Consider the following 16,792-nt stretch of genomic DNA (forward strand, 5'->3'; position numbering starts at 1 on the left):
CGCTCTTTTTCTTCTTTTAATTATTACTTGAACTGTACTGAACACCAGTGAATTCTGCACAACATCACTTTTCCATTATTCACGTTCAAAATCAAGTTCTCAAAAAACTAGGATCTTGCTGAAGATGCCACAGATGCAGGTGGAGTGAGTGTGCAACACAAATGCAATCTGAAGGTCTTCCAGACACTGTTGTATACATTTTGTGAAATGTAACCTGCATACAATAATTAATGGAAACATTAAGGGAAACAAGTCTAGATTTGTTTCAAGCTCACTGTTTTGGATGATCTTTGTGTCATTCTCCAACTAAATCAGAGAGTACTGATGCATTCTGTGTGAGTTCGTCACTTTATGAAATATGTGCACATCAATAAGGGAAGCTTACATTTGCACACTTTTGTGGGAGTCCAAAGCTTAAGTCACTTTGAAGTGTTTGTGAATGCACATTTATGTTCGGATCTTTCTTGTGTATTCTTAAGCAATTAAATTTAAATGAAATTGTGACCTCTCTGTGTTAGATAATGAAATTTAAAATACCAAGTGAACCCTGCAATAGTGTTTTCCTTCACAATTAATTTAATGTTTTTTTTTAAGGAAAATGTCAGCCAACATGTTTTCATATCACAGCCAAACACTTTTATTATAAAGTGTCAGAGGAACAAAACTACATGGTTTCAAACATATGTTGTAATAAAAATAATTTTTGCTTCTTCGTACATCACGATGATTTCACACTTTCCATAATCTCCAGTAACATTTGTGACAGTGGGTTTGTTTTTAACTGACCGGCTGGTTAGTACAGAATAAAAAGCAGAGTCCGCTTGTCATATCAAATTCTGAAATACATAAGGTACTGTCTTATAAAAATAGACTTTTCACTTTCACTTCATGTTTCAGAGTTTCATCCGCTCTGTTACACAAAGCAACAGTCTCATGCTTTAGGATGGAAAATCGTGGCTAATGTTTGATTTAAACTTAAAAAGGTGCTCATGAAGCGTGACGGTGCCTATAAACAGCATCATGGCAGATGAGCCAGTGCTGTGTCTGCAGGGTTCAGGTGAAGAGATCTGTGTAATCAGCTGGGGCTGCTTTCTGTCCACATGCTCTCCGCAGATACTCCTCCGCTCCAGACGAGCTCAGCGGCTCCACCTGGGGCCACAGAACATACTGTTAACACTCAGTGACAACTTTTCACACTACCCTGGCAACTTTATTTTACAAAAGCACCTAGCAACAAATCTAGCTACTTTAAAAATGTATTTGGCAACATTTGAAATGTGAGTCGACTGATAAAAAGGCATGCATTTTTCTTCTTAACCACACAAAAAGAAGAAAGCATTGAGCAGCTAGCCAGCCGAGCAGCACATCAGCTGGAAGAGAACTGGAGAGAGGTGTTCAGCAGTACATGCATCACATGTGAATCAAGTTGCTAGTTGTTTTCAATAATAACTGTTCTTCATTTATGGCACTCCTTAGTTGTTAGTGTGTTCCTGTAATTGTTAATCATTTACATACACTGTTGATCTTATCTCAAAAATGTGTCTATCAAAATGCAATGTGTGATTAAAATACAGGTGAAAAATGAACAGGCTACAGAAAACTCCTTCATATTAACATGGTACACTGTGCCCTTTTCTTATGGACCTTCCTTGGAGTGCAGCCTTTAATTTACTACTAACTCTAAAGATCCCCCACAGTCTCCCCACTCGCTCCTGTCCTTCGTAACTCTCCCACATTTTAAATCCAAACTCAAAACCCATCTTTTTAGAAGAGCTGACTCCCTCTGATCACAACCAAAGTGTTTTTTTTTATTGTTTTGTATCTGAAAGTGAAAGTCGTGACATTTGCCAAGTATGGTGACCCATACTCAGAATTGGTGCTCTGCATTTAACCCATCCAAGTGCACACACACAGCAGTGAGGAGTGAACACACACCCGGAGCAGTGGGCAGCTATAGATCCAGCACCGGGGAGCAACTGAGGGTTCAGTGCCTTGCTCAAGGGCACTTCAGCCATGGGTATTGAGAGTGGAACAGAGCGCTTTTCAATCCCTCCCTCCACCTACAACTCCTGCCAGCACCGAGACTCGAACCGGCGACCTTCTGGTAACTAGTCTTTAACCATAAGGCCACAGCTGTCTTTAATGTTAAATTTTTTAATGTCTATATTGTTTTTTACTTAATATTGTGATTGCCTTGTTAATGATGTGCGTAGAAAAGCCATATAAATAATATGTATTATTATTATTACTAAATCATTGTTGTATTTAAAAATGTAAAATATGTAATAAACATTTATATATTTAATAATAAATATATTAATTATAATATTATAAATGTTTATTTTGATGAACGAATCTAAAATGAACAAAATTTTACAATTTGATTCTTTCCTGAGATTTGAGTAATTTCAATGCATATTCTATGCATTGACTTTTACAAATGTCACAAAGTCATTAAGCAACTTTTAGCAACAAATCAACATGCCTTCAGCAATTTTACTTGCTTTAGAAACATTCCAGTGGCAGTGGCTCAGTGGTTCATGTAGGTTGTCTACAAACCGGAAGGTTGGTGGTTTAATCCCCAGCTCCACCTGACCAAGTGTCGAGGTGTCCTTGAGCAAGACACCTAACCCCAGCTGGGTTAGGTTATCCCGATGAGCTGGATGGCGCTTTGAATGGCTGACACTGCAGTTGGTGTATGAATGAATGGGTGAATGTGAGGCAACTTGTAAAGCGCTTTGGATGGCCATGGAGTCTGTTGAAAGTGCTATATAAATGCAGTCCATTTACCATTAAACACTGCAAGCAGGAATTGTTGGTCACTTTATTTTAAAGGTCTAATTCCCGCTATTAACACCATTAGCTATGAATTTTGTCTCAATAAATTCGCTAATAGTTAGTAAGGTAGTTGCTGGGTTCAGGTATTGTAGTGTTCCTGTAGCTCAATTAGTAGAGCATTGCTCTATCAAGCGCAAGGTTGGGGGTTCGATTCCCCGGGAACACATCATAGGTAAAAATTGATAGCCTGAATGCACTGTAAGTCGCTTTGGATAAAAGCGTCTGCTAAATGCATACATTTGTGTAGGATTAGAGATGTAGAATATGCTCATGCAGAATATGTGCTTTATAAGCATGTTAATAATAGGCATGCTAATAAACAGCTAGTTAATAGTGAGAACTGGTCCCTATACTAAAGTGTTACAGATTAGAAGTGAAAAGGGAGACAATTACATTTAAAAGCATCCATTTGAAAACAAACCTGAGACATGAGGGTTTGGGGAGAACAACAAAAGATTCTAAAAGCATTCCAGAGAATAATTTGTGGGATATTGTGAAAATTAAATCAGGAGAGCACAAGTATGCAGGATATGTTGTTACAGTGGAGTACAAATAAATAAAATAGTAATGAGGATGATAAAATAGAAATAAAATAATGTTTTTTTTATGTGCACCTGAAGAAATGTTTGTTTTTGTGATGTGTGGACCTAAAAAACTAGCATTCAGAAATGGTTTGGGATTCTTGTGGCCCAGATGCAGTGGTTTCCCAGCACCATTTACCTGATGATATTCCAGCAGTTCAGTGAGCGAGCCGAATCTGATCTGGTCTCCCAGCAGCATGTAGCAGCTCTCTGAAGCATCGATCAGCAGGTGCTTGACTCCCTCTCTGGATCTGTAGGAAAGCACATATCCAAAGACCCTTTCGCTGACCCGCACCAGGAAGAACCCGGGCTCGCCCTCCTCCAGCAGCGCCTCTGCCTCTTCACGGGAGATGATTCCTGCAGGGAACATGAGAAATCCAGCTGCATTCTCACACTCACTCTTTACATAGTATGAATGCAGGTGTGTAATCACAATAACATCGGCAACATTTCTGACTGATTTATTCATTTATTTTGGAAAGATGTTGCTAGTGTTTGACAGATATTAGTGTTGGGACAGTCAAAGAGAAAACTGGCCAACACAAAATGCTCTACATTTAGATTTAGAAGTGAAATGTGTTTGTTCTCACCGTGAAACCAGGGTGCGATCCGGCTCTGGTCGTGCTGGAATCCGGCTCGGAGCGGCAGCTGTTCCTCTTTGAACCAGCGAATAATATGATCTCGACTAGACGCTGACAGCGAGCGCCGCATGCCACCCTTCCTGTCGATCACAGCAAAAGAGAGTACTCTCATATAGGCCTATTCATTCAAATCCTGGATGAACAAGCGTACATCACAACCCCAGAACTGAAGCTCTGTGGAGGCATATTTAACATTATCCTACACATAATTAAACATCTTTTCACAGAACAGTCTGCAGTACAACATTCCTCAGATGAATATGACACCTGAATGACAGACAGCTATGATTAATACGCCACTATCAAGAGAGACAGACAGCTTTCAAGCTCTCCCAGAGTCAAAGTCTCGCATAACTTTCTGATGACTAATTAATAGACTCTATTATACAGATTAGTATATTGATATCGAATGCAGCGGTAGATGAAAAAAATATCAAAGTACAATAACTTACATCATTCACAATACTGTAATCAATATTCTAATATATGAGTTGCATGCACATTTTTGTAAACACAAAGCAGACTGACCAGCATTCAGAGCAAACGTGAATAATAAACATATCACTGCATTCATTCCACAATAAATCAAGCGCCATCATTTATATTCCACTAAAATCCAAACTTAGGACAAACCAACAAACAAAAAAACATTTACCACTACATTACCGGTAAGATTCATTAATTAATTAATAAAGGATTTTATTCGCAAAGGACACATTAATCAAAAGTGACAGTAAAACCATATATAACATTTATTTCAAATAAATGCTGTTCTTTTGAACATTTTGTTAAAGAATCAAAAAAAAAAAGTATTTCAAAAGCAGTTTTGGTGACTTAAAAATATTAAAAAAAACTTTTAAGATGCGTCCCAAATCACGTACTTATGCACTATTCTATGACGTTTTGTAGAATAAATAGTGTTAGTACTGCGATCACACAACTATAACAGCAATCCAAAAAGAAAAATTGCACTTTAAACACCTGAATGATGCACTTCAATGACCGGAAAAATGAAGTACGTTATGTTGGACACTTCATGCACTCAACTGTCACAGCTGTACTTCTGTAGCAGAGGGGGAGGGGCTATTATGAATGACAAAATAACCATATATAATTCATACACTACATGGTTGAGTACATAAGTAGAGAGTGTATGAGTGCATATTGTATAGTGTGTCATTTGGGACGCAGCTTTACAGACCCCAAACTTCTGAATGATGGTGTCTCTACTAAACAAAGAATTTTTATTCTTGACCCAGATATTGATGTCTTATCGACATGTCTCTGTTCATATTTCTCACCCTATTCAAATATCCTCAATCCTCTCCTGTTTAATTGTGTTTACATGCACATGAATTTAAGCCAAATTTTTTTTTTTTTATATAAATCTAAATAAGATGACATTATATGTAATTTAGACACTTTATTCACAATATCCACTTTTTAATTATATTTCCATGTCCAAATGAAATGGAAAGGATTTCTGGAGTGAGGAGAACGATTCCATACTAGCATTAAAGGAAATGAACGTAAATCACTATACAGATGGGTGAAAGCACCATGACATACATTTGGCTTTGGATCACACCTTCAGTGAAGCGTGAAGCTGTTAACAGTTCATGATTACAACTTTTTCAGAATAAATGTGACCATTTTTTTGACCAAATGATGTGCATGTAAACGTGGCCATGATGGTTGATGATTGCAATCTTTCAAACCTGTCTTCTTTAGTTTCTGCCACACAGATGAAGGATGCTGGCTCTGACGTGCAGTGTATCACGTGACTCACCGGCTGATAGCTTTGCTGTTGTTGCTGGTGTTTCTGGGTTTGGGTGCAGGGGCTGGATCCGTGCTGCCAAAGGCCTTTGTCATGGCTGCTACACGTCCTCTTTCCAGCGCTCTGACTGAGCGCCTGCGGTGGTCCTCAATAGTCTGCTTGGCCAGAGATCGTCTGCGCACGTCTGCAGCTTTTGACTTTTGCACTGGAACCATGTATGCAAAACAGCACCGGTTATGCCTGTTATTTATGCATGACTACAAAAATAACAGCACAAACAGAACCACAGAGAACAAAACATCCCTTCTCATGTGTCAGCTCCTCTCCAAATAACAAGTTATTGTCATTTTTTTTGTTTGTGTATTTCTCAATATTCTCAGTGATGATTTACAAACCCGATTCCAAAAAAGTTGGGACACTGTACAAATTGTGAGTAAAAAAGGAATGGAATAATTTACAAATCTCATAAACTTAGATTTTATTCATAGTTGAATATAGATAACATATCAAATGGTGAAAGTGAGACATTGTGAAATGTCATGCCAAATATTGGCTCATTTTGGGTTTCATGAGAGCTACAAATTCCAAAAAAGCTGGGACAGGTAGCAATAAGAGGCCGCAAAAGTTAAAAGTACATATAAGGAACAGCTGGAGGACCAATTTGCAACTTATTAGGTCAATTGGGAACATGATTGGGTATAAAAAGAGCCTCACAGTGTCTCTCAGAAGTCAAGATGGGCAGAGGATCACCAATTCCCCCAATGCTGCAGTGAAAAATAGTGGAGGAATATCGGAGATGATTTTCTCAGAGAAAAATTGCAAAGAGTTTGAAGTTGTCATCATTGTCCACTACAGTGCATAATAATCATCCAAAGATTCAGAGAATCTGGAACAATCTCTGTGCTTAAGGGTCAAGCCCGGAAAACCATACTGGATGCCTGTGATCTTCGGGCCCTTAGACGGCACTGCATCACATACAGGAATGCTACTGTAATGGAAATCACAACATGGGCCCAGGAATACTTACAGAAAACATTGTTGGTGAACACAATCCACCGTGCCATTCACTGTTGCCAGCTAAAACTCTATAGGTTAAAAAATAAGCCATATCTAAACATGATCCAGAAGCGTAGGTGTTTTCTCTGGGGCAAGGCTCAGTTAAAATGGACTTTGGCAAAGTGGAAAACTGTTCTGTGGTCAGACAAATCAAAATGTGAAGTTCTTTTTGGAAAACTGGGATGCCATATCATCCGGACTAAAGACGACAAGGACAACCCAAGTTGTTATCAGCGCTCAGTTCAGAAGCCTGCATCTCTGATGGTATGGGGTTGCATGAGTGCGTGTGGCATGGGCAGCTTACACATCTGGAAAAGGACCATCAATGCTGAAAGGTATATCCAAGTTCTAGAACAACATATGCTCCCATCCAGACGTCGTCTCTTTCAGGGAAGACCTTGCATTTTCCAACATGACAATGCCAGACCACATACTGCATCAATTACAACATCATGGCTGTGTAGAAGGAGGATCCGGGTACTGAAATGACCAGCCTGCAGTCCAGATCTTTCACCCATAGAAAACATTTGGCGCATCATAAAGAGGAAGATGCGACAAAGAAGACCTAAGACAGTTGAGCAACTAGAAGCCTGTATTAGACAAGAATGGGACAACATTCCTATTCCTAAACTTGAGGAAAAACTTGTCTCCTCAGTCTCCAGACATTTGCAGACTATTATAAAAAGAAGAGGGGATGCCACACAGTGGTAAACATGGCCTTGTCCCAACTTTTTTGAGATGTGTTGATACAGTAACATGAAATTTTATGTTCCCTTAAAATGATACATTTTCTCAGTTTAAACATTTGATATGTTATCTATGTTGTATTCTGAATAAAATATTGAAATTTGAAACTTCCACATCATTGAATTCTCTTTTTATTCACAATTTGTACAGTGTCCCGACTTTTTTGGAATCTGGTTTTTACAGTAGATTCTTATTATTGTAATGCAGAAAAACAATAATAGGTCACACTTTATTTTAAGGTCCAATTCTCACTATGAACTATTAACTGAATTTCGCTCGAAAAAACATCTTTTCTTTTTTTTATTAATAGCTACTAATAAACAGCTAATATGCTAGTAATACGTGTGCTAGTTAAAAGAGTGAGAGTGTCACAGTGTCTGGGTTGTGTTCCCTGGGTGTCCACTAGATGTCCTCTTTTCCCACGGTGTCTTTCACTTCATTAATCACATTCCTCATGTCCCTGCTTAATTATTGCACCCAGCTGTCACTAATTACCTATCATCACACCCTGTCAGTTTCCCATTAGCGCTTGTCTCTCCTTGTGTATTAAACCCGGTCTGTCTTAATATGTGTCACGGAGTCTTTGTTTATTCATGTCCGTCAGTTCGTGCCCTTGCCTTGTCTTCTTGTTTAGTTTATGTTTTGTTTGGATATTCTGGTTTTGACCCTGCCTGGACTGTTTACCCCTGTGGATTACCCTTTAATAAATGACTTACCTGCAAATTGGTTCCCTCTCCTGTGTTATCTGTAACACCCAACGTGACAGAACGACTCCGTCACACTAGGAACCAGCGGTATGTCATTTTTCCGTTCCCCAGCCAAGATGGCGGAGCGGCGAACCAAGTCCCTTTCGGTTGATCGCCCTCCGCCAAGAGGGCAATGAAGTGGGTGCCCTGGCTCAGGTGTTCTGGTCCCTGGCCGAGGGCATGGGCTACAACGATGCGGACCTCAAGGACTATTTCAATGGCGGGCTGGATGATCCAGTGTCTCATGAGGAGATGGCGCAGTTAGAGACACTGGAATTCTGGGAATTCGTGCGCTACCTGCAGCATCGGCTTCGGTGGGATGCCCCAGCCACTTCGGTCTCTTCCGGCGGGGTGGTCGTCAGCCCAGCACCACTGCCCAGGATGGCAACCAGCCAAGCGCCACAACCCAAGATGGCCACCAGTCCAGCACCACTGCCCAGGATGGCTTACAGCCAAGCGCCACAGCACAAGATGGCCGCTAACCCAGCGCCAATGCCCAAATTGGCCACTGTTCCAGCGCCACAGCCCAAGATGGCCGCCAGCCCAGCGCCAATGCCCAAATTGGCCACCGGTTCAGCGCCACAGCCCAAATTGGCCACCGGTCCAGCACCACAGCACAAGATGGCCGCTAACCCAGCGGCAATGCCCAAATTGGCCACCGTTCCAGCGCCACAGCCCAAGATGGCCGCCAGCCCAGCGCCAATGCCCAAATTGGCCACCGGTTCAGCTCCACAAACCAAGATGGCCGTCAGCCTAGCGCCACAGCACCAGATGGCCGTCAGCCTAGCGCCACAGCACCAGATGGCCGTCAGTCCAGCGCCACAGCACAAGATGGCCGTCAGTCCAGCGCCAATGCACAAGATGGCCGCTAACCCAGCGCCAATGCCCAAATTGGCCACTGGTCCAGCGCCACAGTACAAGATGGCCGCCAGTCCAGCGCCACAACCCCAGATGGCCGCCAGCCCAGCACCACAGTACAAGATGGCCGCCTGTCCAGAGTCATGGCCCAAGATAGCTGCTTGCCCAGCGCCGCTGCACAGGATGAGAGTCTCAGCTGACCCTCCCGAGTCGATTCAGGTGCCAGTTGACCCTCCAGAGTCGAGTCAGGTGCCTGTGAACTCCCCAGAGTCGAGTCAGGTGCCTGTGAACTCCCCAGAGTCGAGTCAGGTGCCTGTGAACTCTCCAGAGTCGAGTCAGGTGCCAGTGAACTCTCCAGAGTCGAGTCAGGTGCCAGTGAACTCTCCAGAGTCGAGTCAGGTGCCAGGGAACTCTCCAGAGTCGAGTCAGGTGCCAGGGAACTCTCCAGAGTCGAGTCAGGTGCCAGGGAACTCTCCAGAGTCGAGTCAGGTGCCAGGGAACTCTCCAGAGTCAGGGCTAATCACCGATGACCTTCCAGAGTCAGGGCTAGTCACCGATGACCATCCAGAGTCAGGGCTAGTCACCGATGACATTCCAGAGTCAGGGCTAGTCACCGATGACCCTCCAGAGTCAGGGCTAGTCACCGATGACCTTCCAGAGTCAGGGCTAGTCATTGATGACCCTCCAGAGTCGAGTCGGGTTCCAGATGACCCTCCAGAGTCAAGTCTAGTCACTGTTAACCCTCCAGAGTCAGGGCTAGTCACCGCTGATCCTCCAGAGTCAGGGCTAGTCACCGTTGACCTTTCAGAGTCGAGTCACCGTTGACCTTTCAGAGTCAAGTCAAGTCACCGGTGATCTTCAAGGACTGAGTCAAGTCACCGGTGATCTTCAAGGACTGAGTCAAGTCACCGGTGATCTTCAAGGACTGAGTCAAGTCACCTCTGATCTTCATGAACAAAGGCAAGTCACATCTGATCTTCATGAACAAAGGCAAGTCACCTCTGATCTTCATGAACAAAGGCAAGTCACCATTGATCTTCATGAGCAAATGCAAGTCACCAATGATCTTCATGGGCAGTGTCAGGCCAGCACCGATCTTCTGGAGTCCAGTAGAGACACCATGGAATTACCAGAGTCTCGTCCTCCGGTTGATCCGGCCGCACGGAAGTGGTGGGCTTCTGATCCGCCCTGGGGGCTTTGTGCATCGACCACAGGGATGTGGTGGTCTTCTGCTCCGCCCTGGAGGGCTTCCGCTTTGACCACAGGGGGGTGGTGGTCTTCTGCTCTGTCCTGGGGGCCTTCCGCCCTGACCACATGGTGGTGGTGGTCTTCTGCTCCGCCCTGGGGAACTCTGGCCTCGACCACAAGGTTGTGGTGGTCTTCTGCTCCGCCCTGGGGGGCTTCCGCCTTGACCACAGGGGTGTGGTGGTCTTCCGCTCCACCCTGGGGGACTCCGGCCTCGACCACACGGTTGTGGTGGTCTTCTGCCCCGCCCTGGGGGGCTTCCGCCCTGACCACACGGTTGTGGGGGTCTTCTGCTCCGCCCTGGGGGGGCTTCCGCCCTGATCACACGTTTGTGGTGGTCTTCTGTTCCGCCCTGGTGGGCACCACGTGATGTCCTTATGGACTTATGTTTTGTGTTTCTTGTTTTCTGCCTGTTCCCCTCTGTGAGCCTGGCCCTCCGTCCCTCCCCCTGAACCTCCTCCGGTCCTGCTCCCTCCTGGTCTCTCTGTTTTGTGTCTACACTTCTGGTATCTGTCCCCCATGATTTTTTTTTTCTGGCCCTCCGTCCCTCCCCCTGAGCCTCCACCTGTCCGCCTTCCTCCTTGTCTCTGTGTTGTGTCTTGTCGTGGAGCGTCTGGGAGCCGCTCCGTAGAGGGGGGGTATTGTCACAGTGTCTGGGTTGTGTTCCCTGGGTGTCCACTAGATGTCCTCTTTTCCCACGGTGTCTTTCACTTCATTAATCACATTCCTCATGTCCCTGCTTAATTATTGCACCCAGCTGTCACTAATTACCTATCATCACACCCTGTCAGTTTCCCATTAGCGCTTGTCTCTCCTTGTGTATTTAACCCGGTCTGTCTTAGTATGTGTCACGGAGTCGTTGTTTATTCATGTCCTTCAGTTCGTGCCCTTGCCTTGTCTTCTTGTTTAGTTTATGTTTTGTTTGGATATTCTGGTTTTGACCCTGCCTGGACTGTTTACCCCTGTGGATTACCCTTTAATAAATGACTTACCTGCAAATTGGTTCCCTCTCCTGTGTTATCTGTAACACCCAACGTGACAGAGAGTTGGTCCTTAAAATAAAGTGTTCCCCAATAATAGATTCATATTTAAGGTTTAATGTATGCATAATTTGAAGTTTTAAGCGGATTTAAATACTTTTTACTGTATTACAGTATTACATCTCATTACAGTAAAAAAAATACTGTACTACTGTAATGAGAATAAACATGGGCGATAATGAGAATTATTCTCAAAAGTATAACAGATTATAAAGAATCTGTCAAATCGATTAAGCGTGATTAACGCATCTAAAATATGTTTGCGTTTACATAATATCTGTATGTACTGTGTATGTTTATATGGATATATGAATAAACACACATAAAACACAAACTTTTATTTTGGATGTGATTAATCACAATTAACCGATCTGACAGTATTTCTTTTTTCATGTTACTGATTCCAAAAAATCCTAACGCTCTCATAATACTTAATTTTATAAAGTCTATAATTGTTTTCCTTTTGGTTTTCAGTAATATGTAACTTTCTGCCTCTATTTCTCAAAACAATGTAGATTACGTATCTTCAATCGTTGTAATTAGTGACTGATGAAATGTGTAGGCTGTATGGTTTACACGTGTTCTGCCACTCCTTGTCCTCCTCCTCTGGAGTGTGTTTACTGCTCTGCACCTCCTTCAGACTGATGTAAATCTGCCGTTTCCTCTCCTGCTCCAGCCTCCTCAGCTCCTCCTCAGCCTTACACCTCTCCTCCAGCTCCAGTTTCTGACAAAGAACAAGCCTCCAGGTCAGGACAGACCCAACCGTGTGTTTGAAAGCAAAGAGGAGATGGGTAGCACCTTGAGTTCCTCCTCCGCTCTCCTCTGCTGGACCTCCTGCTCAGACAACACAGCCTGCTCCGGTTCCAGATACAGCCCAGAGAAGCGCTTCTCCAGCTCAGCCTCTTTCTTAGCCCTGTACGTGAAAACACAAAAACATGCAGGCCACTTGCATAGGTCCTTAGACTTACTGGAAGTCTGTAATTATTCACAGAACTCAAGAGGAAATACAGTCGTTGCTGCGAGGCAAGACTGTGAATGTCAACGAGAAAACAAAAAATAATTTACTCGTGCTACATACTCTTTAAAAAAGGTATGAGCCCTGATATGAAAATCAGGCAGCTATCGGTTTGTGTGCTGGATTTAAGCCCATATTTCATACTGCTGCAGTTTAATGTTGTACAGTTAACTAATAGTTATGCGGCTTTGACTGGATAGAGGCAGGTTACCTCATACCTTTGTTTCAACTGATGACTCTTCAGTTACTTTGAACATAGACGTTTGCCCTTTAGTTCAATGCACTTATCTACAACACATATTGCATCATGGAAATACTGGCCACTTTGGTTTTTTTGCACTGATATACACCCAAACAGGCACTGATTATTATAATCCTACACCAGAAATGGCTTTAAAAACAGAAACTAGTATTCATTTTAACTTCTGTGCACTATTGAAGAGCATGAGGAAGTGGCATTAGGAGCACAGTATTAGCACACAAGCGCTGTGATGACCACATTCCAGTGAACTGGTCAAATATTTAACTAGAGCTGCGCGAATGGATCACTTTGGAGATTATGCCATGCAGTACATTTTCAGAGTCAAAGAACTATTACAGTGCTACTGCCGAGTTTAACTGTGTTAACTCTCAAAACTAAAACAAGTTGGTTAAAATTATTAAATGAAAAACTAAAAAAAAAAAAAATAGAAATGTTGCCTTGGCAGCTAACTGAATCAAGTTTCAAGTTGAAGCGCTAAAATTACTAACTGGTAATATAAAATGAACTAAACTTAACTAAAACTTACACTAAAAAGAAAAAATAATTAAACCTACGTAATAATATGAAAAAAAATACAGCACTTGCATACTAAAAACAATTATAGGTGCGGTGCAGTTTAATGTGAAATATTGTTCATTAAAATTTCTGTGATGATGCAATCATGAATTGTGTGCGGGACTAATGAAAATGAATAAAGTTAGAAAAAAAAACTGGAAATATGAAAATAAAAGCTGTATTCAAAATATGAATTAAAGTATAATAATATTTAAATACTATCAAAATAATAATGATTTTCAATGGTGATTCTCATGATATAAGTTTGTTTTCAGTATAAGATAGGATAACATTATTAAAAGCTACTTTATAATTCAGAATCAGAATGAGCTTTATTGCCAGGTATGTTTTACACATATAAGAAATTAGACAGGAGCTTCCAGAGTGCAACAAAATGACAGTAACAAGACAAAACACAGATAATAAAATAATTGCGTGGCCTGAATGAGACGGTGTTTTACCGGAGCTTCTCGGCCTCTCTCTGAGCCTGCAGCGCTGCTCTCTCGGCCATGACCTCGTCACAGATTTGATCGTAGGGTTTGTCCTCAGGATGCTCTCCCATCACCCAAACCCACACATCCTCATCCAGACCCTTCATCCACGACACAGACTTTCCTGAAACTGCATTCAGCACACACACATTTCACAATATTCACAATGATGACTTTGATTTTGTGCCACTGAATGCTTATTAAATAATCTAAGATTAGATTTCTATAGCATAAAGCAGTGTTGGGTTGACTCTGTCTCTCTGAGGCTACAAGACGAGGGTCACACAATGTCACAAACAAGATTTTGTTAAAGACAATGTGAATTGTTGGTCGCAAACCATTTTACTTCCAAAAAAAGACATAAGTTTGGGAAATGAGGAAAAAAATTGGGTAGGACTTAAAAAATAAATACGAATATAAAGACTGAACAGGATGCCTATTATTTAACATCAGGCAATAATTCTATAGAAAGACCAAGTGATTAAGTTTCTTTGAAATAAAGCATGCATCAACATATCATTAAGAAAGACCTTAAATGTGCATCTAAATAAAAAGTAAAAAATGTCAATACTGATTATATGTTGTCTGTAAGAGTGCTATTATGTATTTTGGTTCTTCTTTAACAATGTACAAGATTGGTGAAATCCTGAGAGGCATACATGTGTGACAGACCCTCTGCTCTGTAAATTCACACCTTTTTTGACTTTGACACGTGCAGCTTCCTCCTTCTCCAGCTGCGCCTCTCTTTCTCTCCATCTGCGGATCTGTTCTTCTCTCATCTTAAAGAACAGAATCTGTTTCTGTTCCTCATTCAGCTCGGCCAGCAGCTCGGGCTCGATGAACATGTCAGACAATATCTGCTGCAGCATCTTCACGCCTCGGGAGCAGAGCTCCAACACCTTCAGCTCAAGGGGATGTCCCTCTCTTTAAACCACTTAAGCCTACAAAAGAAGGAACACCAAAATATATTTTTGATTTTGGTTCCCATTGACTTTCATAGGATGGACACTTCTAAAAATATCTTCTAGTATGTTCCACAGAAGAAAGTAGGCCTAAGTCATACAAGGTCAAGGGCGTAGGTTTGATTTTGTTTTGCGTTACGTTTAACAGACAATATTTTTTTTTGAACCAGCAACATTACAGCAGCATCAGATCACTATGTGATCACTTTATGTTTACAGTCTTTTAATTGGACCCAGCTTGATTGTGAAAGAATTCTCTGCTGTTGCTGGGGCAACGAACACAACTTTAACACGCATCTGATTGACAGATAAACCGCACGCTCTTATTTTTTTTATTATTATTTTGTGGATATATTTTAGCTAACAGTCTGCTTTGTACATTCAGCTGAACAACATTCCACTCACATGGTTTTCCCTAAAATAACATTATATTTGTCCCAAATTATGCGAGGTCGTAAGATCGTGTATCTTTCAGCACAACCTTTGTCTTTCTGTTGCGCTTTCTCTTTTCGTTTGCTCTGTTTAGCCAAACACTGTACTTCAAACTCATCGATGCAACTTTGTTAATTCCTGAAGTGAGCTGTTATATGAACTGTTGTGGACTGCTGGCTTGCAGAGGACATGATGACGAGTTTGGACATTTTGGGTGAACTATCCAGGTCCCTTTTACTTGTATCACCCTACTACCGACAAAACAACAACAACAAAACATACTTAAAAGGCTACCATAATAGTTATTAAACGTTAAATATTTAAAAACGTTTCAATTATATACAGTATGAGTAAAACAATTCTGCGATTAAAACGTAAACTACAGGGATGTGACACACATTTACTGATTGTCGCATATTTGAAGAAACTCACAGAATCTGATGTCAGTACAGTTCATATACGAATGTAAATAATAAACAGGAAGCAGGACAAAGGGCCGTCAATCAATCAATCCCACATCAAAACCAGCAACCTCTGACACACACACACACACACACACACACTTACCGCTGTAGTAACGCTTCACACACTCATTACTCGCTCGAAGATCAGTGCAGCACATCTGTGGTGTGTCTATAAAGAAGCCAGATTCGTTAGACAGATTAGTAATCCTGAGTATGAAGCTTCATTTCTGTCAGGACAGCTGCAGTCTGCTCAGAGAGGTGTATCGAGTGAGATCTGTGGTCATGTACACACCCTCTGTCTCTCTCTCACAGCCCAAACCGAGAGCCCTCCTACACTCACTGCTTCCTCCGATCAAACATGCTTTATATGCAGCTCTGTTCATATTCAGACAGACATTAGACCTGCGCGAGATCTCTCCAACACACATAACGCCGTCAGTCACACACTTCTACATCTGGCTTAAAATAATTTAAATAATCTGACCATCAAATTAAACTAATAAACGCAGGAAAGATTATAACATATATATATATATATATATATATATATATATATATATATATATATATATATATATATATATATATATATATATATATATATATAGGGCGTGGCCATGTCTCACACGTTTGGCTATAGTTTACATATGATTACAATAATTTATAATTTAGTTATGACAAATAACGTGCACTAGGTGGCGCACTTGTCACAAACCGCCACTGAAGCCAACATGGGTTCGTATTTCTTGCTGTGTGCAATCAGAGGTGCAATTTGAAAAATTAGGCCATTTTTTTACATTTACCTTTAAGATAGGCCTATGCAAAGTGCTTACACACACACACACACACACACACACAAGCTAGGTTTCTGTGAATTGTGAGGACTTTCCATAGACATAGATTGTTTTTATACTAACCAAACCAAACTATATTTTCTGTCCCCTAACCCTAAACCTGTTTGCATTGTTACTCTTTCAGATAAACATTTTATTATTTAATAACTATTGTTAATAAAAAATAATTTAAAAAAATGTTGTGGAGCCTGCAAACCACACAAAGTCAACATTTTCAGGCTTTTCTAT

At 41.5% G+C, this 16,792-nt stretch overlaps 1 protein-coding gene across 2 annotated transcripts; it reads right to left on the reverse strand.

The window, feature by feature from the left end:
• Positions 1–575: 575 nt before the first annotated feature.
• On the reverse strand, positions 576–16,073 carry LOC132127450 (SH2 domain-containing protein 4A-like). Of its 2 annotated transcripts, none has more exons than XM_059539332.1 (9): positions 15,814–16,073; positions 14,547–14,793; positions 13,823–13,982; positions 12,328–12,442; positions 12,106–12,253; positions 5,850–6,042; positions 4,010–4,140; positions 3,559–3,776; positions 576–1,149 (listed from the first exon to the last, which is right to left on the reverse strand). In XM_059539332.1, exons 2-9 carry the CDS (start codon positions 14,719–14,721, stop codon positions 1,054–1,056), a joined length of 1,236 nt encoding a protein of 411 aa, XP_059395315.1. In that variant the 5' UTR covers positions 14,722–14,793; positions 15,814–16,073; the 3' UTR covers positions 576–1,053. The 2 variants fall into 2 exon arrangements, with proteins under 2 accessions (XP_059395315.1, XP_059395314.1); XM_059539331.1 differs by having other exon boundaries at positions 14,547–14,786; positions 15,810–16,072.
• Between the last annotated feature and the right edge of the window lie 719 nt (positions 16,074–16,792).

The sequence above is a fragment of the Carassius carassius genome, chromosome 45, assembly GCF_963082965.1.
Source record: "Carassius carassius chromosome 45, fCarCar2.1, whole genome shotgun sequence".
In the NCBI taxonomy this organism is placed as follows: Eukaryota; Metazoa; Chordata; class Actinopteri; order Cypriniformes; family Cyprinidae; genus Carassius; species Carassius carassius.

Excerpts from the sequence above, each read along its gene's own strand:
- LOC132127450 (XM_059539332.1), bottom strand. The coding sequence starts at position 14,721 with ATGCTGCAGCAGATATTGTCTGACATGTTCATCGAGCCCGAGCTGCTG. Across the intron at positions 12,254-12,327 it reads GAGCGGAGGAGGAACTCAAG|AAACTGGAGCTGGAGGAGAG; the intron begins GTGCTACCCATC and ends GTTCTTTGTCAG. Across the intron at positions 6,043-12,105 it reads CAAGGAGTGGCAGAACACGT|TGCAAAAGTCAAAAGCTGCA; the intron begins GTAAACCATACA and ends ACATGGTTCCAG.